The following is a 23,774-nucleotide window of genomic DNA, read 5'->3' on the forward strand; positions in this document are numbered from 1 at the left end:
CTTTCCCCCACATTGAATCAAAATGTGTGGTTAATGCGTTAAAGGGGGGGAAATGTATGTTACCCAGCTGTTGACATACTGGAGCCCATCGTGTGCCACTACCCCAACCCCCCTGTGTGGGCGATGACATTTCTCAGGGTGCCATCTGTTACCATGCCCTCTGCTCTGCTTCCATTGGTGAGGTGCTCCTTAGTGGATGGCTGGTGGGCCTAGGTGCAGCATGGTTTTTGTTTTGTTTTGTATGCACTTTTGTGGAAGTTGGTATATTGGAAAACTTGTATATCAACCTTTTAAAAAAAACTTGTGAAAAATCAAATGTTCCCAGCCATTCTGATCATTTTTTAAGGCATGTGTGCCCGTGCTTAGAATGAAACAAGCGGGGTGGATGGGACAGGAGGAAATATATACTTCCTGAAAAGCACTGCCGACTGGGGGTGAATGGCAGGTGGTCTATATTGCCCAACCTTGTAAGATTCCATTTTAGAAAGTTGCAAAACCAGGTTGCCTGGTGTACCGCTGCGCCACACCCATGCCATAGACTTTACCATCCTTGGCTGTGTGGGATTTCCAGCTACATCTTGTTTAAGCAGCATTTTTGTGTTTTTTTGTCTGGCTGCAAATTGTCCAAGCTGGGTGGGATTTTTTTGCCCACTCCATACTGTATTCAGGGGATGTTGTGATGTAGGGGTGGAAATCACAGGTTGATTTGGTTGCATGTTTTATATGGGTCACATTATCGGCGAGAAGGTGTGGGAAAGGTTACGGTTAGATAAAGGAACAGACAGTCTTAGAAACTCAAATATTTAAGCTAGGCATCAAATGGCTCCATAAACCAAGGTTGCAGGTTGAACAGTGGAAACACCCTTAGGCTCCTTTGAAGGTGACAGGTGTGTCTGGAGGCCAGCTAATATAGGTTGTGGGGCCCTTAGCTTGGATCTGGAACATTCTTGAGCCTCACCTGCACACCTGCCTGGAATTGTGGGGCCTGGGAGGGTGTAGGGCACACCATAAGGCCCAAGCTTTGTCATGCCACTTGAAATGGGCAAGGTTGAGCTTGCTCAAGGTTTTGGTTAATAATAAAATGTGGCCCTATTTCAACCCATCACTTGTGCCTTGCCTCTTTATTTCTGGGTCTGGTCACAATAGCAGATGAATATGGTTGGAAAACAAGGTGTGTAGATATTTGCATGCTCATTGCTCACAGCCAGGCATAGGTAAACCCAGCCCTCCAGATGTTTGGGGACTACAGTTCCCATCATCCATGACCACTGGTCCTGTTAGCTAGGGATGATGGGAGTTGTAGTCCCAAAACATCTGGAGGGCCGAGTTTGCCTACGCCTGGCTCACACAGAAATATTGGATCTCAATGTCTTGTTTGTGAGATAATGTTCCTGCCTGGAAACACCCTCAGGGCCTGGTGAATTCCAGAATCATGGCACCACCACTGAAGAGGGCCTCACTTCAGTCCTCACCCATCTAACTTTTGAAGGCAAAGGGATGTGAAAAAGCTTTTCCAGTACATAGCTCCATAACTGGACAGGCCCATGTGGAAGATGGTGGCCCTTACATTAATCTGGATCATTGTTCTGCCAGCAAACTGCATCTTATTAAACAGAAGCTGCAGTGTCTATTGATGAGGAGAACATTTGCCCAGAGACTAGGTCCCAATCTGTAATTATAATTGTTTATATTCAGTTGTAATCCAGAGCGAGGCTACCTCTTGATACCAGCATTTCTGCTTCTTCCCTTAGTGAAGCTGGAGAGAAGCAACAACAAGGTCAGGGCCACATGGTTGCACCAAGCTCCTGCCACTGCAACCACACAGCCCTGACCTCACCACCACCCTGTCCAGGTCAACAACAGTGGTGATGGCATTGTTAGGTGGCTCTGCCCCACCACACATGCCACTTCTGATATAGGACAAATGCTGTCAGTTGTGCGATGGGATTCACCTGATGAACCCCATAAGAGGAAGACCTTCATAAGGGCTTCCACTTGTGTCATGCAGCTTCTCCCATCTCCTTCCCCCATGCACCCCCCCCCAAATTGGCTCAGGGGAACCCACAGAATAGCACACAGGGAGAGGGGAAGGAGGTCATTCCACCTGGCAAGCTGATGGAACATTTGCTAATAACATGCCATAGAATTCCAACCATGGGAATCTGCCCTCAATATACCCTGCCTACCCACCCCATCTTTCCACACCACCAAGTCTAGCAAATGATCCTTCAACACAAACAAGGAAGGAAATTCACGTCTCAAGGATTGTTTTTTTCTCATTTTAACTTTGTCACCCCCTGAGGAATTGAATTATGTTTCAATTGGCGGTTGGATCGAATAACTCATTTCAGACTATACAAAGTGGTGGTAAGTGAACTAGTTTATTATCTGAACCCTACATGCTGCACTGGCTGGGTCCCGTAGCACAGGCTTCCTGCAGCATTTCCCTAGGGCAGGCATAGGGAACTTGTAGTTCCAAACCCCATCAGCTGCAGCCAACATTGCCGATAGACAATTAGAGTTGGAGTCCAACAATATCCAGAGGCCACAGATTCTTCATTCCTGCTCCAGACATCTTGAGTATGTGTTAGAATAACCCTTCCGAGTGGCCTATTGCGTAAAAGAACTGCAAACAGCGGTTGCACAAAAGAAATTTATGTTGTGCTGTAGGATTTCCAAAACATTTTCTAACTCCCCCTCATTTTGAGAAATACTGTGTGTGCATTGGTAAGATTAGAAAGCCCCTGATGTATTGTGACCTCAACTGAAATATTATATTCATGCTCTTGAAGGAATTGCATAGTTGATAACATTGCAGAGGGGGGCGGGGAATGGCAGTGCAAATACCACTGAACAAACCTTGGAACAGGCAGCGGGGTTTTCTGTGGAAATCTATGATTTGGAACCAAGAAACCTGGAACCAAAATGGAATTCTGTCTGCAGTTTTGTATAGTTCAGTCCAGTACATATATATTCAGAGAAGCAAGTTCAATGGGACTTACTTCATAGTGAGTGTGTTTAGGATTGTAGCATCCATAGCTGTATATTTCATTTCTCCACAAGGGTGCTTTGAAAACAAACATGGACTATGTTATCTTTTCATAATAGCTGGTCAGATGTAACATTTGTTTTTGTCAATCATCCCAAAGAGCAAGCAAACTGAAGTGGGGAGAAATGATCATACTGTAAAATAAATATATTATTTTTTTCAGACAGGATTGTATGCAAAATCATGGAAATGCCAAGTGAGTAAAACAACAAAAAGCAGTTCGTGTGTGTGACTTATTTGCTTTTGAGCTTGGAATATGCACATTCCTTGGTTTTGCTTGCATGAATGCCTCTTTGCTTCTGCTTCCTCTTATGTCCAGTCTGATGTAGGAGGGGGCTCAAGTTTCCATTTTAAGAGCAAGACTTAAAATAATGCTACAGAAGCAGGAATCTCTTCTGTTAGGTAGAGTTGGGAGAGAAATTTGATTCAGGTTACATTTGAAGGCAAAGTTACCTAATTCTCACTTCCTGAAACAACATACAAAGCCAAAATACAGCAGACGTTTGAAATTCACACTTATCTGAATTTTGCAATGCAATTCTCCAGCCGAGTAATGTGTAAAATATGTATATTAACTAGAGTAAAGTGTGGGTTTAAATATGTATATTTAAGGGCAAAAACCATACAAAAATGCATTATATTAGGAAAATAGGAGGCTGCAGCGGATTGAAAATGCTGCAGATAGGCTGTCAGTGGGACAGTCTATGTATTGGCAACATATAAATCCGGTGCTGAAAAGTCTGCACTGACTGATGAACCTGGTGGTAATAGTAGTAGTAGTAATAATAATAATAATAATTATAATTATAATCCGCCCATCTGCCTGGGCTTCCCCAGCCGCTGGGCGGCTTCCAACAAAAGATTAAAAATACATTAAAACATCAGTCATTAAAAACTTCCCTGCCTTCAGATGTCTTTTAAAAGTCAGATAGTTGTTTATTTCTTTAACATCTGATGGGAGGGTGTTCCACAGGGTTGGCGCCACTATCAAGAAGGCCCTCGATCCGGTTCCCTATAAGTTCACTCTCACAGTGAGGGAACTGCCAGAAGGCTCTCAGAGCTGGACCTCAGTGTCCAGGCTGAATGATGGGTGTGGAGATGCTCTTTTCGGTATACTGGGCCAAGGCTGTTTAGGGCATTAAAGGTCAGCAACAACACTTTGAATTGTGCTTGGAAACGTACTGGAAGCCAGTGCAGATCTTTCTTTGTGGTCTCGGCGGCTGCTCCCATTCACCAGTCTAGCTGCCGCATTCTGGATTAGTTGTAGTTTCTGGGTCACCTTCAAAGGTAGCCCCATGTAGAGTGCATTGCAGTAGTCCAAGCGGGAGATAACTAGAGCATGCACCACTCTGGCAAGACAGTCTGCGGGCAGGTAGGGTCTCAGTCTTCGTACTAGATGGAGCTGATAAACAGCTGCCCTGGACACAGAATTGACCTGCGCCTCCATGGACAGCTGTGAGTCCAGAATGACTCCCAGGCTGCGCACCTGGTCCTTCAGAGGCACAGTTACCCCATTCAGGATCAGGGAGTCCTCCACACCTGCCTGCCCCCTGTCCCCCAAGAACAGTACTTCTGTCTTGTCAGGATTCAACCTCAATCCATTAGCCACCATCCATCCTCCAACTGCCTCCAGGCACCCAATGGCATTGAGGTCAAAGGAAATGAAACTCAGAAGTTGCAGATTGACAATTTTTGGTGTTTTGCATCCCTCTTGACCTCAGAGCCTACGTTTTTCTCTCTCTACAACCAGCTGACTTCCAAATTAAAATGGCAATGTGTTTATTAATATTTTAAAGAAATGATTTTATAAAATGCTTATAAACATTTATAAATGTTTTTAGAAATGGTCAACCTAACTCATTTTAATATAAATATTGCAACAAACTAGCATTTCTAAAAAGGCTAAAATAGGGGTGTAAGGATCCCTAGCGATTGGCAATTGAATTTTGATCCATAATCTTTTGTCCTCACCTCTCTCATGTATTTATTTATTTTATTTTTATTTATGAAATTTGTATTCCTTCACAGATCTCAGGGCACTTCACATAAAAAAAATACACAATACAAAACACAAAATGCATAATGCATAATTAAAACAAAAACAAAAACAATAACCCACCCCCAAAAGCATTAACAGGCTTCAAGATGTTTCACATGCACAGTGTGTAGGTATGGATAATGAAGATGCAGGGCACAAGCGTAATAATAATAATAATAATAATAATAATAATAATAATAATAATTTATTATTTATACCCCGCCCATCTGGCTGAGTTTCCCCAGCCACCCTGGGCAGCTCCCAATTAAGTGTTAAAAACAGTACAGCGTTACATATTAAAAACTTCCCTGAACAGGGCTGCCTTAAGATGTCTTCTGAATGTCAGGTAGTTGTTTATCTCTTTGACATCTGATGGGAGGGCGTTCCACAGGGCGGGTGCCACTGCTGAGAAGGCCCTCTGTCTGGTTCCCTGTAGCCTCACTTCTCGCAATGAGGGAACCGCCAGAAGGCTGGATCTCAGTGTCTGGGCTGAACGATGGGGGTGGAGACGCTCCTTCAGATATACTGGGCCGAGGCCGCTTAGGGCTTTAAAGGTCAGCACCAACACTTTGAATTGTGCTCAGAAACATACTGGGAGCCAATGCAGTAGCGCACCATACACCTGACTGTCTTTCTCTTCTTCCAGCAAAAGAATCTGAGCCTACCCCACCACCTCCACAATATCCAGGCCCAGGATATCCACCTGGCCAAGCCCAATATGGATATCCTCCAAATGCACCTGGACCTGCAGTCCCAGGTAAGCAGTTGGGTCTATGCAGGCTTTCTTAGTTTGCTTACAAAATGATGTTTAGATAGGTGAAATATTCAGAATGTGACTGTTTGACTATTCATTTAAATCTTCATTTATTACATTTGTATCCTGCCTTTCCTCCAAGATCCACCTCCGTCCCATATTCCCCCCCCCCCCAATAAAACCAAAAAGTCTAAGCTTACTGGCTTCCTGGGGATTTGAAAGTCTGTTCGCTATCCTTAATCACAACTCAGTTGCTGTTCTCTGTTCAGAATTTTGTAGTACAACGTTAAGGCACACAGCATAAAACTTGAGTTGTTGCATCACCACATTGCACAGTAAGCCAAAAACCATGGTTTACTGTGTGAGGGTGAACTCACACCCACTGTGGATGATGGAAGTGTCACCGCTGGGAGAAACAGACCATGAACCTTGGTTTAGTGCCGTGTCCATGGCAGGGATTGTGGTTTGTTTTGCCACTAACAAAGCACAACTCGTAGCCAAAGTTTGTTCTTGGCTTGCACATGATAGCTTGCTTCCTCCCAACGTGAGCAGGGAGAAGTGGGCGGCAAAGAAACTTTTGCTTGAAGTTAAATTATGTTTTGAACTGGAATTCAGGTGAATTGAAACTGGAGAGCGCATTGTCCCCATATCCCTTACAGGCCTCCAACACATCTATCAACAATGAGGTGGTGGAAATTGTTTGTATAAAGTAGTGTACAGTGTTTTGATTTTTCATTTTCCACCCCTGTGTGTATGGTGAATACTCTGTGCGCCCTCTAGTGGATTTTTCAGCCATTTCTGACAAGTTCGTGAAACCTTGCGTTTGTGAAACCTTGCATTTGAAATGCATTTTCTTTCATGTAACACAGCCAACTTAAAAAAGAAAAGAAAAGAAAAGAAAAAAGAAAGGCTTGCGATCTTGACTGAGATTATTGCAGAATTTAATTGGAACATGATGAAGAATTAACACTGAATTTATTTTCAGTAGTTATAAATCACATTTGTGAAATTATCCAAAATGATTTGCCACAATGAAAGGAATCCATGATCAAATATAATACAGCAAGGCTGTAGTTTGGAGGTATAGTGACCCTTCCACCTGAATGAATGCCCTTATGGGCTCCTACTGATGGGTGAAAGCGAAGGGTTGTTGTTGAAACATACAGTACAACCACAAACCCTTCTGAAGCTGCTCAGTTTGCTTTCAGTTGTTTCTGATTTGCAGTGCATGCCAACTTGGAACCAAGTCCTATTGAATTCAGTGGATCTTCCTCCCAGGTAAATGGGAGTTAGGATTGCAGCTTTAGGGTCTTCAAGAATTCTAGAAGTTAAAATAATGTTTTAATTAGGTTTTGATCTTTCAAAACACTCCTGGATAACTTTCTTGAAATTTCCTAGGTCTGCCAGCAACTTACAGTGCTGTCCCGGTTCAGTATCAGCCTAATGTGCCTGTGATTTGGATGCCACCACCTCCTGCAATTCCAAAATGCCCTCCAGGATTGGAATATTTAAGCCAGGTATCTCCCTCCATTTATCCCTATGTCTCATCATTTACCAAGCACAGCAGTCTCCACAAATATGGTCACCACAGTTGCCATGGTGAACCCTGCCTTGATCCTGGCAATCATAATTGGGAAGCCACACACAAGAACCAGCTGTGGTTTTTCCTTCTTTTCTTTTCTTTCCACCCAAACTTTCAAAATCACATTCTCTTGATTTGAGTAGATGGATAGCTGTCTACCATCTCCCTCCCCCACTCTCTGCAGACACCCACCATGGCAATAAAAATAAAATAAGAATAATTAGCTGTTTTCTGCCCTTTCATACCATTCAAAAGGAGCTGCATTGCTTTGCCTTCCTCATTGAGGAGGAGCTGGCTAATGCAGAAGTTTGGCTTCACCCCTGGAGGCATACTCCATTGTCTCTCGAGACAGATGAATATCAACAGTGGATATAAGCACCTTTAAGCAAGTGTGCAGAAAATGAAAATGGTGGCAGTGTAAATGACCATAGGTAAAGGTAAAGGTACCCCTGCCCGTACGGGCCAGTCGTGACCGACTCTAGGGTTGCGTGCTCATCTCACTTAAGAGGCCGGGAGCCAGCGCTGTCCGAAGACACTTCCGGGTCACGTGGCCAGTGTGACGAAGCTGCTCTGGCGAGCCAGCACCAGCGCAGTGCATGGAAACGCTGTTACCTTCCCGCTATAAAGCGGTACCTATTTATCTACTTGCACTTTCAAACTGCTAGGTGGGCAGGAGCTGGGACCGAATGACGGGCGCTCACCCCGCTGTGGGGATTCGAACCGTCGACCATACGATCAGCAAGTCCTTTTACCCACAGCGCCACCCGCGTCCCGTAAATGACCATAAACATTACCAAAAATGTACAACGTTACATTAAAATAATTGCACCTATATAATCGTTTTGTAATGCATTTCTGTGTTAACATAAATGCTCTTGTCTTTTGCCTTTTATCTTTGCAACAGCTTGATCACCTATCAATTCAACAGCAGATTGAGCTCATGGAAAGTATGATCTTGCTATCTTACTTAAACTCTAATTGAGCATTGAGAGTGATTTTCAAATTGATGGCTGTGCTTTTTTTAAATCCAGGATGTTCTCATGGGTGGCAAATTAATATATATCTATTACTAAAGCTATGCATTAGCCACCTTCCCTATATTAGAGGTGGTGTGTGATAAACAACAACTCAGAATAAAACAAATTGAGAAAAACAGCAAAAATGGGATGGGGTGAAACAGCACACTTGTAAAAGCAAATTAGCCAGCTGACCTAAAGATCAAAAATAATAATAAATAGTAGTAGTAAAAAAAAATGCATTGTGCAAAAAAGACTAAGAATCTAAGTGAGAGCATTCTTTTCCTTTTCTTCCCTTATTTGTACAAACTGATTTTCACATCCTGAAACATAACTGCATGTAATGTTAATGACATGATGCGCAATCACATTGTACCTTTAAAAACATTAAGGACCAGGTTGTTACCTAGACATGAGTGGAGTGGAGGCTTCATCTTTTCTCTAGGCCCATTTCATTTGAAATCATGCCCCACCCTGCAGCAGTTAACATTAGGGGAAAAGTTCTCATTGGCACCAAGAGGAACTTTCCTCCAGTGCTAATTACTGTCCATGAAAGTGTTAGATTTTGTGGAAACAGCAGCTGAAGAGGCAGGTTTAAACATCTCCGCCTGCTGAAATCTTTAACCATCCCCTCTGAACCTAGTATATTAACATTTACAAATACATGTTGCTAATCATGTCCTTAATGTCACCTGTAGTGAGGCCCGGCAGCCTCGCTGTGCTACTTGCTCAACTGGTTCAGTGCATAGCTGTCAACTTACAGATTTGAAAATAAGGGTCCAGCAGCCTCGAAAATAAGGGATCAGCAGCCAAAATAAGGGATTTTCCGAACACAGGCATGTTCAACTTCTGAGCCCCTCAGAACTAAAGGCAGAAAGCCCAGCCAGCAGCCAAACGAAGCCTCAAGCGGTGGTTCCCACAGCGCAGCAACCCGGCAAAGGGGATGCAGCAAGGAAAACCACCGTCACCTCTCCACTGGGAAGCGTTGAGCAAAGGCAACGCAGCCGACTTGATCGGACAAGGCATGCAAGCACCCCCCCAGTCGTTCTTAGACTGCTTATTGGGTGAGCAACGCAGCCAAGCAACACAGTTGGAGCCTCCCTCCTCCCTGGCCGGCAGGCAGGGAGGGAGAGGAACTACTTCCTTTGAAACCCGGGAAATTTAAGGGACATCATCAAACCCGGGAAATTTAAGGGACAGCAGCAGGACACAGCGCTGGGATAAGGGACTTTCCCACCAAAGAAGGGACGGTTGACAGCTATGGTTCAGTATTTGGACAGACAATAAGGCAGCATAATACCTACATGTTGTCTTATTTTACTAGACAGGCAAGAAGCTGAATATTCGTCTAAGGCATGGGTAGCCAAACTAAGGCCCGCGGGCCAGATCCGGCCCAATCACCTTCTAAATCTGGCAAGCGGACGGTCCGGGAATCAGCATGTTTTTACATGAGTAGAATGTGTCCTTTTATTTAAAATGTGTCTCTGAGTTATTTGTGGGGCATAGGAATTCATTCATATTTTTTTTTCCAAAATACCTGTATAGTCCAGCCCCCCACAAGGTCTGAGGGATAGTGGACTGGCCCCCTGCTGAAAAAGTTTGCTGACCCCTGTTCTAAGGCTTTAGTATTGTAGATCTGAGGCTAAAGTTGATGGCTCTAATTTGTCTTCATAATGTTCATGACAAGCATTTGGATCAACTATGTAAGCACTCAAACTGATGTTGCTTCCTTTTCAGTGATAAGTGGCTTTGAAACTTGCAACAGATATGAAGTCAGAAACTCTGTGGGGCAGATGGTGTATTTTGTAGCTGAGGAAAATGACGACTACACCCTGAATTGTTATGGGGCAATACGCCCCTTCACCATTAAGTTCTATGACAGTGCAAGCCAGCCAATCATGCAGCTGACAAGAGATTTCCAGTGTTCCATTTGCTGCTGTCCTTGTATTTGCTGCTTGCAAGAGGTAAACCTGCACTTTTCCTAGGAGCCCATCTTCTGACTTTCTTCCTCTAATTAGGCTTTCCAACTTTCAAGATGATAACTCTTTAGGAATACCTACTTATTAATTCTCAAGATTTCTTTGTGGCTCTTTTCAGGTGGCTCCCATCATTTCAGTTCATATTTTTAATTGCAGAGATTCATTTCATTAGAATTATGAAACTTTCCATTATAGTAGGGACAGGGACCTTTTTTTTCTGAAGCCACACTGACAATTTTAAGTGGCTCTCTCTCTACCATTAGCAAAAGTGTGTGTGTTTATTTTAGACCTCTTCAGGCTTATGTCTCTGCAAATACCCATTTATGCCAGCATATACCTTTACATCTCTTTCCCCAAGAACATACATACCATGTATGTGAGGACACACTATACCTTTGGTTAACCTATTTCCCCCCATGTATTTTCATCTTGGGCATGCTCCAGCTTGTATTATAAACCTTGTATTATAAATTCTTATTTGTGTATTTCTGCACTAGACAAAAGTGCAAGGTCCTGTTCTTACTGTGCTGTTTTTCCTTTGAAGCTTGAAGTTCAGGCCCCACTAGGCACAGTCATTGGTTATGTTAAACAGAAGTGGCATCCCTTTCTCCCTAAATTTGTTCTTCAAAACGAGGCCAGAGAAAGCGTACTTCAAATGACTGGGCCATGTGTGCCATGCCGCTGTTTACAGGATATTCATTTCGAGGTAAGTCAATCCTTAAAAAGCTAAATACCTAGGTTTCCCTGCCAGATCATTGTTATTGAGGTATATTGTATGAGAATGCTAATTGCATTCATGATTGGGGCATTGAATTTACTCATAGGAGCAGGTGTTAGCATCTCAGGGCTAGGGGTGTTGGATAATTCTGTCCAAATCGTTTTGTTGAAGGTCAGGAATGGAAATCATAAAAGCAAATATGATGGGCATTTCATAGAATCATAGAATCTCTTTTTCATAGAATCATAGAATCTCTTTTTCATAGAATCATAGAATCTCTTTTTCATAGAATCATAGAATGATAGAGTTGGAATAGACCACAAGGGCCATCGAGTCCAACCCCCTGCCAAGCAGGAAACACCATCAGAGCATTTGCTGTCTGCAAACGTTGTGCACACAGCAGATATTTTCTATTTGTTTTTGATATTTCCCTTCCATTGAAATGCATTGACGCTGATCACATAATTAATTATGTTAATTTTGCTCACCGTGGGATAGCAAGACGAACTGTGTAGGTTTTAGTGGAAGCCAAACTGTATTGGAATGGGGAAGGCACTGATAGTGACATATACAGTACAGAGCAGAATTGGCTGCTTCCTTGCATCCCCATACTCTGCTTTCTTCCAGTCTGGCAAGTGTGTTGTGTTGGGGGGACCTTGCATCAGGTCCTGCCCCAGGCCTGGGCTGTGGCAGGGCTGTGGATGGAAGGAACATGTGATTTTGGGGGCAATCCTAAAGCAAGAACAATAAATGCTACAGCCACTTAGAAGCATCAGACTGCTAAACCCTTGCAAGCACAACATAAGGTTGAGCAAAAACCTGTACACAGGAACATAGGAAGCTGACTTATATTGAGTGGGAACATGGATCCATTTAGCGTAAGTAATCTCTGGACTGACTCTCTAGGGTTTCAGGCAGACTCTTCCAGCAACAGCAACATTTTTTTTGTACCCCGCCCATCTGACTGGGTTGCCCCAGCCACACTGGGCGGCTTCCAACAGAATAAAAAAATACAATGAAACATCAGATATTACAAGCTTCCTGAGTGCCACTACCGAGAAGGTCCTCTGCCTGTTTCCCTGTAGCTTCAGTTCTTGCAATAAGGGAACTCCCAAAAGGCTCTCGGAGCTGAATCTCTGTCCGGGCTGAATGATGGGGGTAGAGATGCTCCTTTAGGTATACAAGGCCAAGGCCATTTAGGGCTTTAAATCTCAGCACCAACACTTTGAATAGTGCTCAGAAATGTACTGGAAGCCAATGAAGATCCTTTAGGACCAGTGTTATATGGTCCCGGCGGCTGCTCCCAGTCACCAGTCTAGCTGCAAAAAAGAGATAACCAGAGCATGTACCACTTCAGTGAGACAGTGCTCAGGCAGGCAGGGTCTCATCTTACGTACCAGTGGAGCTGGTAGACAGACGGCTTGGACACAGAATTGATGTGTGATCCCAAGCCTGCACACCTGGTTCTTTAGTGGGACAGTTACCCCATTCAGGACCAGGGAGTCTCCACACCTGCTCACCCCCTGTCACCCAGAAACAATACTTCTGCCTTGTTGAGATGCAGCCTCAATCTGCTGACCTACCTGGAAATGCTGGGGAGTGAATCTGCAAAGCAAAAGCTCTTCCGCTAAGCTACAGGCTTACGCCTGTGATATGCTGGCAGAGAAACTGCAAGGAGACAGATGAGGGTGGGATTAATCCTAAGTATGGGAAGCTAATGTGAAGTATGCCAACTTAAATTAAACCAGCATAAGGTACACCGGTTCCAAACTCCATTTGGGAGCAGGGTTACTGCTGGCTAAACCAGCCTAATCCTGGCAGAGGGAAAACAATCCTTTAACAAAGGTTTGGAGTTATACCATTTTTTGCTGGCTTAACTTATGCCGAATTTACCAGGTCATGTGGCTTGAGCTGAATAGGCTTAGGATCCAGCCCGAGGTTCCCCCCGCCCCGGTCTCACCCCTGGAATTCCCTGCTTTCAAGGCTTACGCCACCTTAAGATCTGCCGTGCTCAGCTCAGGCTGGCTAGGGGTGTTCCAGCTGAGGGAGTTTCACCAGTGTAGATCAGCTTGAACCAGGAACCTCATGGCTCAGCCAGAGATCCACTGGACCCTTTTAAATGACTATAGCATTTATTGTTATTAAGATGTGTAATTTTTAATTGATGTTGAAGTTGATGTATATTTATTGATAGGTTATGTCTGATGATGAACTATCTATACTTAGGACCATTTCATAATTTTAATTATTAGTACTGTGCCTTATTTTGTGCTTTATGTTGTACTGTGTGCTTATTTTATTGAATGCACTGTATAAATGTAGTTAAATGAAAACAAAAAAACACCTTGCAAATAAAATATTTTTTTCTGTTCATATTAAAAACCAGGTGAAGACACTGGATGGGAGGCCTACAGTTGGAACAATCAATAGGAAGTGGACAGGCATGGCAAGAGAGGCTGCCACAGATGCAAGCAACTTTGATGTCCAATTCCCCATGGACCTTGATATCAAAATGAAAGCAATCACCATGGGGGCCTGCATGCTTCTGGTAAGCCTTATACTGTACCTCAGACTCTACAGTATGATATTAAGGTCCATTGCACTGGAGCAGTGGTTCAAGGGAACTGGCACAAGGACCTTTATTTTAATGTTACACCGCTCTTCCTCACAATTGGATGCCCAGGGCCACGTGCAACAGAATTAAACTGTCATCATAAAGGAAATTATTTACTAAATTCCTAATACCAAACAAGAACCCAGTTTGTTTGGTGTTAGGAGTATAGTAAATTATTTCCTTTACACTGATGGTTTAATTCATTTAAAGTGAAGAAGCCACCATCTAAGACTGCAGCCCCACTCAACCTTATAAGCAAACATAATGGAGAAGAGGGCTATTGATGGTTTTAGCCATGGTGGCTATTCTGCCGTTGGAGGCAGCAATGATTCTGAATACCAGTTGCTGAAAACCATGGGAGGGAAGAGTGCTTTTGTGCTTGAATCTTGACTGTGGGTTTCTCACAGGCATCTGGCTGGCCACTGTGAGAACAGGATGCTGGACTAGATGGGTCATTGGCCTGATCCAGCAGGCTACTCTTATAAACAGTGCTATACTTCACAGCAGAGAAGATAAGGAGATGATATTGGATGGATGGAGAATGCAGCATAAGTGGGCAAAGTAGACAGTGTGCTGAAGAAGAAGTATGTGCTGGTCCCGTGGGCTAACCGGGAGGCAAGATCCGAATCCAGTCCGAGGTCGAGGGTACACTATGGAAGCAGTCCGTCAAAGCTGAAGCTGGGTCCAAGGCAGGGAGTCGGGTGAGGTCAGGAGATCCAGCAGGACAGGTGCAGGCAGGAACTGGCTCCCGCAACTTGGGACTGGGGTTGGCTGGCTTTTATCTGCCCCGAGGCATAGGGCGGCCCCAGTCCACAGGTGACTCGCCTCTCCTGGCCTGGAGGCGAGCACTCCTCCTTAGTTCCCTCCGCCTCTCTCCCCTAAGCCTCTGCAGCTCAGGAGAGGCTGGAGGGTTACTGGACCCAGAGGCAACCTCAGCTTCCTCTGCCGGGGCTGAGAGTGGAGCACCTGCAGGCAATGGGTCCTCCATCACTTCAGGGGCCAGAGCAGACTCAGCTGATGCCTGCACCTGAGGATCCAGCACAGGTGAGGACCCTTCAGGCTCAAGCCCCAGCCCCGGCTCAGCTGGTTCTGGAGGCGGGGTCTCCTGTGCAGGCTGGGATCCCTCAGGTTCAGCCTCCGAGTTTGAATCCCAGGCCATCACAAAGTAGTTGAGAAAATGGATAATATAGACATTCCATTTCCGCTTGGATGTTGCTGAGATAGTGGGCCTATTCAGCTACAACCTCTTCATTTTCATCAGATGATTGCAACAATATCAAGTTTTTCATTCTTCTTACCTTTGAGGCAAGGCCATATTTTCTTTAGCCAGCAACAGTTCTTCAAGTGTACAGTGGTACCTCGGGTTACAGATGCTTCAAGTTACATAAGCTTCAGGTTACAGACTCCACTAACCCAGAAATAGTACCTTGGGTTAAGAACTTTGCTTCAGGATGAGAACAGAAATTGCGCGGCGGCGGCAACGGGAGGCCCTATTAGCTAAAGTGGTACCTCAGGTTAAGAACAGTTTCAGGTTAAGAACCAACCTTCGGAACGAATTAAATTCTTAACCCAAGGTACCACTGTATACTAAAAATTGAAATCTTAAGGAGAAAGTGACAAGGGCATTTATGAAGGGCAGGCAGGCAGGCAGACTATTATTGCAAATTTTCGTGATTCTCAAGGGTAGAGAACCACCCACCATTATTTCTCCCAGCTACAGTGGTTTCAACTCCTAAAATTTCTGTCCAGAACATTTTCTTCTCCAACAATACAAATGGCAGAAAGGATTCTTTCAATCATTAAAATTCAGTTGCTTTGGATGATTTGCTCTGACAAGTAAAAGAAAGCTTCTTTGCTCTAGAATTCTTTGCAGTCCATACTTATTCATAACTGCGCTTCTTGGATCTCCATACCTGCCAATTCCGTGGGTATTATACCAAGGGCATGAACTAAATGGTAATCTATTTCTGACAGAAGACAGAGAGGCTGGTACTAATAGGATAATGATGTGAGGAAGAAGGTGGCTTCTTGCAAGCAAGCTTCATGTGGAAGGAATTGCAGCTCAGTCGTAGCAGCAAAATTCATTGCTTATTCTGAGGTAGCTTAAGCTGTACACGAGGTCACATTGCCAGCTGCTATTACTGGAAGATAACTGGTCAAAACATGCATTGAATCCAGAGCTGTAGATATATGTGGAAAGAAAGCAGAGTAGCATTACTATGATTGTTTTATTTATTTGTCCCTTAAAACAGTTCCAGGCAATGCAAAAACAGAGTTTAAAGCAGACCAATTACCAAGACACTTAACAAAGCAGCAACAGCAACTTTAAAAACTCCAGCTGTATATTTTAGTTTAGTTTTTTACTTACTCCTAAAGAATTTATAAACTGCTTATTATTATAAAAACCTCTCTGGGTTATGGCAACGCATCAGAATTCACGAAATGCCTAGGGTAAGTATTAACCTGGAATTGAAAATATGTTGAAGCCACCCTCGCTGTGCAGAGCCTTCCATAGCTGGAAAAGAGGCCTTGGGGGGATGAATGTAGGGTCTAGGTAGCTTCGTGCTGGGAGAGATGCTGTGTCATATATTTGGGCCTCAAGCCATATAGGGCTTTATAGGTCAATACTTTGAACTGGGCTCAGCCACTGCAGCTGTGGCAGAACCATAGTTATGTTGCTAGATTACTTTATTCTTTTTGCGTGATTAATGGATTTTATAACTGTATTGAGAGCTTAAGAACAGCTCACCCATCAGGTCCCATGCTGTCCTGACTAAGCTACTCCTGACTTAGCAGCGAAGAAGCATCCACCCACAAAGTACGAACTTCCAAGCATGGAAACATTACCTCAACCCTCAAACAATAAATTGCTTATGGCCTCATGGAGTTGCATTCAAGATACGAAGGAACCAGACCTAGGGACATGTGCTGCTACTGGATGCAAGTCCTTGGATTTAAAGCAAAATAAAAACAAGCTGGACATATTGTTGCCTGTGCCCAAGTCTTGCACACACGTTTGACCGCAGTGGGTTCAGTGAGCCATACTTTAGCGCAGAGATCAAAAAGGTGTGACTTTCCAGATGTTGTTGAACTAGAACGCCCACCATCCTTGAGCATTAGATCTACTGGCTGGGGGTCCTGGGAGTTGTAGCTCAGACACATCTAGAGGCTTACATGTTCCTTAATCTTCCTTGACATATTTTCTCCAGTAGTTCCATTTAAATAATTGTGTGATAGCTGTTGTAAAATATAAAGTAAATTATGGATTTGATTCCAGGGTTCATGTAATTGATAGTTATTTTTTCTACTACTTAGGATTTCATGTTTTTCGAACGTGCGGGAAAGAGAAACCGTCATGACTGATACATCATCGTGCTGGGGTGCATCATGGGATACATCGACGTTAGTTCAGGCCAATTTTGCAATGAGAATATGAGTGTGATGTCCAAAATTGTGTTCTCCCATAACTTTACTAAAACAAGTTACCAATCCAACTTGTAAAAGGGATTTTAGTTTTTAATTTTGTTTTCCATTTAACGTAGAAGTAGTAATAATATTTTTTTAAATCATTTATACCCCGCCCATCTGGCTGGGTTTCCCCAGCCACTCTGGGCAGCTCCCAACAGAATATTAAAAACACAATAAAACATCAAACATTAAAAACTTCCCTAAACAGGGCTGCCTTCAGATGTCTTCTAAAACTCAGATAGTTGCTTATTTCCTTGACATCTGATGGAAGGGCATTCTACAGGGCGGGTGCCACTACTGAGAAGACCCTTTGCCTGGTTCTGTGGCAACCTCATTTCTCGCAGTGAGGGAACCACCAGAAGGCCCTTTGGAGCTGAATGATGCGGGTGGAGATTTTATGACTGTGTTGGGAGCGTAAGAACAGTCCGCCAGTGACCCATCAAGTCCACAGTCCTGTTCTCACAGTGGCCAACCCGGATACCTGTGGGAAACCAGCAAGCAGGATTCAATCCCTCTGCCACCCTGTGGTTTCCAGTAGCCATCGCAGCAGCATGATGTCACTCTGAAGCATTATGTCTGATGAGTACTGAACGGTCAGTACTGTAGCTGGAGTGCCAGAAAAGATGGGCAGTCATGCCTAGTGATGAGTGTTAAAAAAATAATCCAGAATTTTAAATAGAAAAGGACCTAATGCAAATTTGCACAGGATAATGCGCATTGTACAATTTTCAGTTTGCATTTTAATTTATTTTTTTGATGCTCGGCCTAGTATCATAGAATCATAGAACTGCAGAGTTGGAAGGGACCAAGAGGATTATCTAACATGCTGCAAGGCAGGAATCTTTTGCCCAAAGTGGTGCTTGAACCCACGACCTTGAGATGAAGAGTCTGATGCTGTACTGACTGACCTACCCCTGACTTAGCATTTTTGATATAAAAGGAACAGTGAAAAAGCATCCACCCCCAAAGCACAAACTTCTAAGCATGGAAACATTTCCTCAACCCTCAAATGATAAATTGCTTACGGCCTCATGGAGTTGCATTCAAGATACGAAGGAACCAGACCTAGGGACATGTGCTGCTACTGGATGCAAGTCCTTGGATTTAAAGCAAAATGAAAACAAGCTGGACATATTGTTGCCCGTGCCCAAGTCTTGCACACACGTTCCACCACAGTGGGTTCAGTGAGCCATACTTTAGTGCAGAGATCGAAAAGGTGTGACTTTCCAGATGTTGCTGAACTAGAACGCCCATCATCCTCAAGCATGAGATCTTCTGGCTGGGACTCCTGGGAGTTGGAGCTCAGACACATCTAGAGGGTTACGTGTTCCTTATTCTTGCTTGACATGTTTTCTCCAGTAGTTCCATTTAAATAATTGTGTGATAGCTGTTGTAAAATATAAAGTAAATTATGGATTTGAGTCCAGAGTTCATATAATTAATAGTTCTTTTTTCTACTACTTAGGATTTCATGTTTTTTGAACGTGCGGGAAACAGAAACCGTCAACGTCGTTCTGGGGTGCATCATGGAGCACACCATGGTGCTGGGGTGCATCATGGGATACATCATCATGCAGGAATGCATCATGGGATGCATCATCATGCAGGAATGCATCATGGGATGCATCATCATGCAGGAATGCATCATGGGATGCATCATCATGCAGGAATGCATCATGGGAGACATCGACGTTAGTTCAGGCCAATTTTGCAATGTGAAAATGGAAATATGAGTGTGAATTGCCAAAATTGTGTTCTCTCATATCTGTTTACTAAAATAAGTTACCTATCCAACTTGCAAAAGGGATTTTACTTTTTATTTTTGCTTTGCATTTAAAGTAGTAGTAGTAGTAATAATACTTTTAAAAATCATTTATACCCTGCCAATCTGACTGGGTTGCCATAGTAGCTTATTTTGGTAATTTGCAACTACCGCTGTAATCTTCATACCCTATAAACTATAATATTCCCTCTAGGTAACTCAAAATATTGCCAAAAAAATTTGCACTGCTTTAAAATACTATTTTGATTCAGCTAATAAATCACTGTATAAATAGAAGTATTAATTATAAATAATAGTTAAAGTACTGCACATCCTTTCCAGATCACCAACAGGCTTAGTAGCAAAGCAGCAGAAATCCAACCCTTTATTCACTGCTGCAGTTGAAAAGCCTAGAAAGTGAGCAAATTACTGCTCTCCAATTGCCTTTTAAGGATTGTATTCTATATGATGGTCCTAATGTCTGCCTTTTTTATATTTTATACTGCAAGTGTAACAAAAAGAAAGATATTTTTTCTATGATTTTGTACTGCATTATTTTGCACTGTATTGTTGTGCAACTGTTTTGTTCAGTTGTATATTTTTGGGAAGCTACATTGAGCATGTCAATGGTAACACAGCTATCTAACCTACGAAATCACTAAATAACGTAATTGACAATGAAGCTGAGCAGTGCCATGACTGTGCGCTCAGTGTGTGCGCAAAACTGGCTTAAAACACAACCAGCCTGTTCTTTTTCTCAATATGGATTAAACTGGCTCGAGGGGAAATGAATCAAGACACAGTATTTCCTAAGAAACAACAGGGCAAATACATATGGATTGTACACTACCAAAACACATTGTGGGACTGTCTGAGAGTCCCCTTGAAACAACTCTTTGGAATTCTCTTTTTATGTTGGCTGTTTGATAATTGTATTTTTTTTAAAATCTGAAAAACTAAATAAATTTTTGTTTTAAAAAAGAAACAGCTCCATGGTGCTCTTTGTGGAGGCTGCCTGCCTGTCTGCCTTCTCACCTAACACCCCACTCCCTGACAGCTCTGGATCACTCCAGGCAGCCCAACCTGGGGTGACCTGGGGCTGTTGTGACCCAACCTGGTAGAAGCCTGAATCTGCTTCAGTTTGTGATTCAAGCTTTGGCCAAATCTTGGGCATGGCCCTACTAGTTTCCTGTCAAATTTGGTCCAATCATTTCAGTTTTGAAAGGTTTAGCGGCCCATCCTCTTGATTCAGAATAGTGTCTGATGGTATCCAAAACCATCACCTCAGGGATCATCCTGCGAAACTGAGTGACCATAATATTGAAAGTTGTCCAATTCAGGGCAGTGACAGTTCACCAACTTGAATCGAAATGGCATTTGATGATTTCCAAACAGAGAGCAAAAGCTACTTCTCTTAATCAGTCATACCAACCACATACAAACAGATGTGACCAGAAAACCACACATACCATCTCGGGACTATTTAATTGCTCATCGTCTAACATTGTGTATGCCATCAAATGCCAACAGTGTCCTTCAGCTCTCTATATTGGACAAACAGGCCAAACCTTGCGACAAAGAATAAACGGACATAAATCCGACATCAAGAATCACAAAACAGAGAAACCTCCCAGGACATTCTATACAAGATCTCAAAGTAGCTGTTTTACTACAAAGGAATTTCAGAAATAGACTGGAAAGAGAAGCTGCTGAATTGCAACTCATTACCAAACTTAAAACCATGGAGAGACCTGGTTTGAACAAAGACATTGGATTCTTATCTCATTATACATGACAGCCATTTTTCACCTTCTCACCCCTTGCCTTTTCCTGTAAGACCTATTGCAGTCGTTAAGAGTCGTCAACAGGCTCATCTCAGCTATCTGCCAATCTCCCATTCCCACCACCCTTCTGAGTAATACCCCTCCCCACCTTCTCACTATATAGAAGGATCTGGCAACTTCTGTTTCAGTGTATCTGAAGAAGTGTGCATGCACACGAAAGCTCATACCAAGAACTAACTTAGTTGGTCTTTAAGGTGCTACTGGAAGGAATTTTCTTATTTCATACCAACCACAGTGATGGTATCTACAGAAGTGTCCTAACTAGTGCAGTTTGGAATGTTTTGGTCCACCATCTCGATTCAAAATGATGTCCAAAGGTATCCAAACCAGCTCCTCCATCTCAGGAACTGTCATGCCAAGTTTTATGCCAATAGGCATCCAAATGCATAGAAAACAGATGGACAAACGACACTTTCCAACATATATAGCAGAAGATTATGAAGAAAGCATACCTCACGAGTAACTTTGTGTTTCCCTTATTTTGAAGGACATATTGCTTTTTTTGTGTGGGGGGTGGGACTTCCTAAGCGCACTGAGGTTTAAAACAATGTCAGAAACACAGGAGATCTTTCTCTTATCTGCCAGGCAACAACAACACAGCTCAGTCTATTTCCCTGTTCATAAATCCGGGCTTTTGAAAATATTACAAGATTTTCAGCTTAGAATGTGTTATTTAATTCCTTCTGATTTAGATAAAACTATTACATCAAACATTCATAGTACGAGATTCCCAGATGGTTCTCTCTCTCTCTCTCTCTCTCTCTCTCTCTCTCTCTCTCTCTCTAAGTCAGCTGTGCTATTGCTATAAATTCTTGCTGCATATAGGCCAACATTATATACTTATTTAAACCTTAATATCTCTCTATAGAACCTGAAAATAAACTTGACTGATCCGATATATTCCTGAAGTGTTTGCCAAAACCAAACAACCTAATACAACTACGGTAAATAAAGGTCCATTTGTTCAGACAGCTTAGTATGGGCTGACAGTAGCTGCTGTTTGCGAATTCATAAATCATCTCCAATACAACAGAAGATCGTTTTAAAGCCAATTGAAACATTCATACAGGTAGGATGTACACCAGACCTGCATGCCTTGTGACCTATTAAAATATCATAGTCCTTCGCTCATACATTGTGGCCTTGGTTACAGGTACCATAAATGGTTTATGGTCTAAGAGGCAAATGCTTTGTATGTTTCAAGCAAACCTATTATTATTATTATTATTATTATTATTATTATTATTATTATTATTATTCAATGTGCAGAGAAACTATCCATCGTATGCCTCTGCAGTGAGCCTTGCTCCCCGGCCTAACACAGTCTATGCCCATCTGTTAGATCAGGCATAGGCAAACTCAGCTTTCCAGATGTTTTTGAGACAATTCCCATCATCCATGACCACTGGTCCTGTTAGCTAGGGATGATGGGAGTTGTAGTCCCAAAACATCTGGAGGGCTGAGTTTGCCTATGCCTATCTAGGGCCCATTAGTCATCCTCTTTATTAGGAATGGTTATCTGCCTCTCCCCACATTTACTGATAGCACAAAGGCTACATTCACATGACAGTTCATTCTACTTTCCCAATGTTTCCCTAACTGTGAATTTCCACATATTGAGCTTTCACATGATGTAAAAGCCACTTCCAGAAATATAGAGGAATATAACATAAGTTTAGCATTCATTTCTGCATGATGTTCAAACCGAATTATTTTCTGGAAGCAAATAACACATATATAAGTGCTAAAATTGTGCTATATTCCACTATATTTCATGTCATGTAAAAAATCAAGTGGAATGTAGAAATTAACAGGGGAACATCAGGGAATGGAATAAACTGCTGTGTAGCCTTAATCTTTCCACATCAATCCTTATGTAGCCCAAATGCCACCATCCACATGGAAGAGCCCCCGAATTTGTAGAAGTATTAAAAGGTGACATATTTTTTTACTATGCATTTTGTGTTTTTATATTGTAATTTTAGATTGTGTAGTGTCCTGAGGTCTGTGGGTAAAGAGCAGTATACAAACTTAATATAACAACGATTATTATTTTCTTATTTATTAAATTTGTATACTGCCCTATACCTACAAGTCCCAGGGCAGTTCACAGCACAAAATCACAATATAAAAAACACAGAATACACAATCAAAACAGAAACAAGAGCAACCCAATACGCCTCCCCCCTCCTGTAACATTTTAAAAGGGCATCAGAAATCAAATCAGCTAAAGGATTGTGGTTAAACAGGAACGTTTCAGCCTGGTTAATTAGCAAAATTAACTTTACAAATTAAATATACAGTACTGGTAAGGAAGCATAATGAAGTGACAACAATAACACCCCCCCCCAAAAAAAAACACCTTCAATACTATTGTAGAAAACTTAATTCAGACATGGATTCAAATATACTTAAAACTCAAATGCTGTACTGCTTTACTATTCACCAAAGTGAACAACAGAGGGCAGTAACACCATAGTTTATTTCCATATGCATATACCTTTCCAGCTTCTTTGAACCACTGGCCTGTCCTTCCCCTCTCCTCACTGAGAGAGTTACAGAATCTGTGCTCTTTAACAAACAGGCTGTATTTCTCGAGTGGCATGATACGAAGAAGCGTTCTTCCCACTGGAGCAACAAAGTTAACATCTCTAGGTGCTGGAGCTCTTCGGAAACATTTAGAAACCTGTGCCCCAAACACTCAACTAAACAAATCAAATAGAATTCCACTGCAGTAGAGGGATTTTACAAATCAGACTGGCATAGTGGCAACAGTTGCCTCTGTTTACCTTTAAGGTACATAAGAAAACAGTGTGACAATTTTTTTGCTTTAACAAATAGCAAACACTATGACAAAATCAATGACAAACCTAGACAGCATCTTAAAAAGCAGAGACATCACCGACAAAGGTCCGTATAGTTAAAGCTATGGTTTTCCCAGTAGTGATGT

The 23,774-nt window shown here is 42.6% G+C and overlaps 1 protein-coding gene across 4 annotated transcripts in view; it reads left to right on the top strand.

The window, feature by feature from the left end:
- Positions 1–19,965, top strand: part of LOC309533240 (phospholipid scramblase 1-like) — a 61,468-nt gene extending 41,503 nt beyond the window's left edge. For 3 of the 4 annotated variants that reach the window (XM_082224566.1, XM_082224568.1, XM_082224567.1), the window contains exons 2-9: positions 3,213–3,245; positions 5,734–5,844; positions 7,240–7,358; positions 8,328–8,370; positions 10,177–10,403; positions 10,963–11,124; positions 13,523–13,684; positions 18,684–19,965. In XM_082224566.1, coding sequence (XP_082080692.1) covers positions 3,233–3,245; positions 5,734–5,844; positions 7,240–7,358; positions 8,328–8,370; positions 10,177–10,403; positions 10,963–11,124; positions 13,523–13,684; positions 18,684–18,914 — 1,068 coding nt within the window. In that variant the 5' untranslated portion in view covers positions 3,213–3,232 and the 3' untranslated portion in view covers positions 18,915–19,965. Of the gene's footprint in view, positions 1–3,212; positions 3,246–5,733; positions 5,845–7,239; positions 7,359–8,327; positions 8,371–10,176; positions 10,404–10,962; positions 11,125–13,522; positions 13,685–17,065; positions 17,153–18,683 lie in introns of all 4 variants that reach the window. The other variant, XM_082224569.1, reaches the window with a different exon arrangement.
- The last annotated feature ends 3,809 nt before the right edge of the window (positions 19,966–23,774 follow it).

Source organism: Podarcis vaucheri, assembly GCF_965113315.1.
Source record: "Podarcis vaucheri genome assembly, chromosome: 5".
NCBI classification, from domain to species: domain Eukaryota; kingdom Metazoa; phylum Chordata; class Lepidosauria; order Squamata; family Lacertidae; genus Podarcis; species Podarcis vaucheri.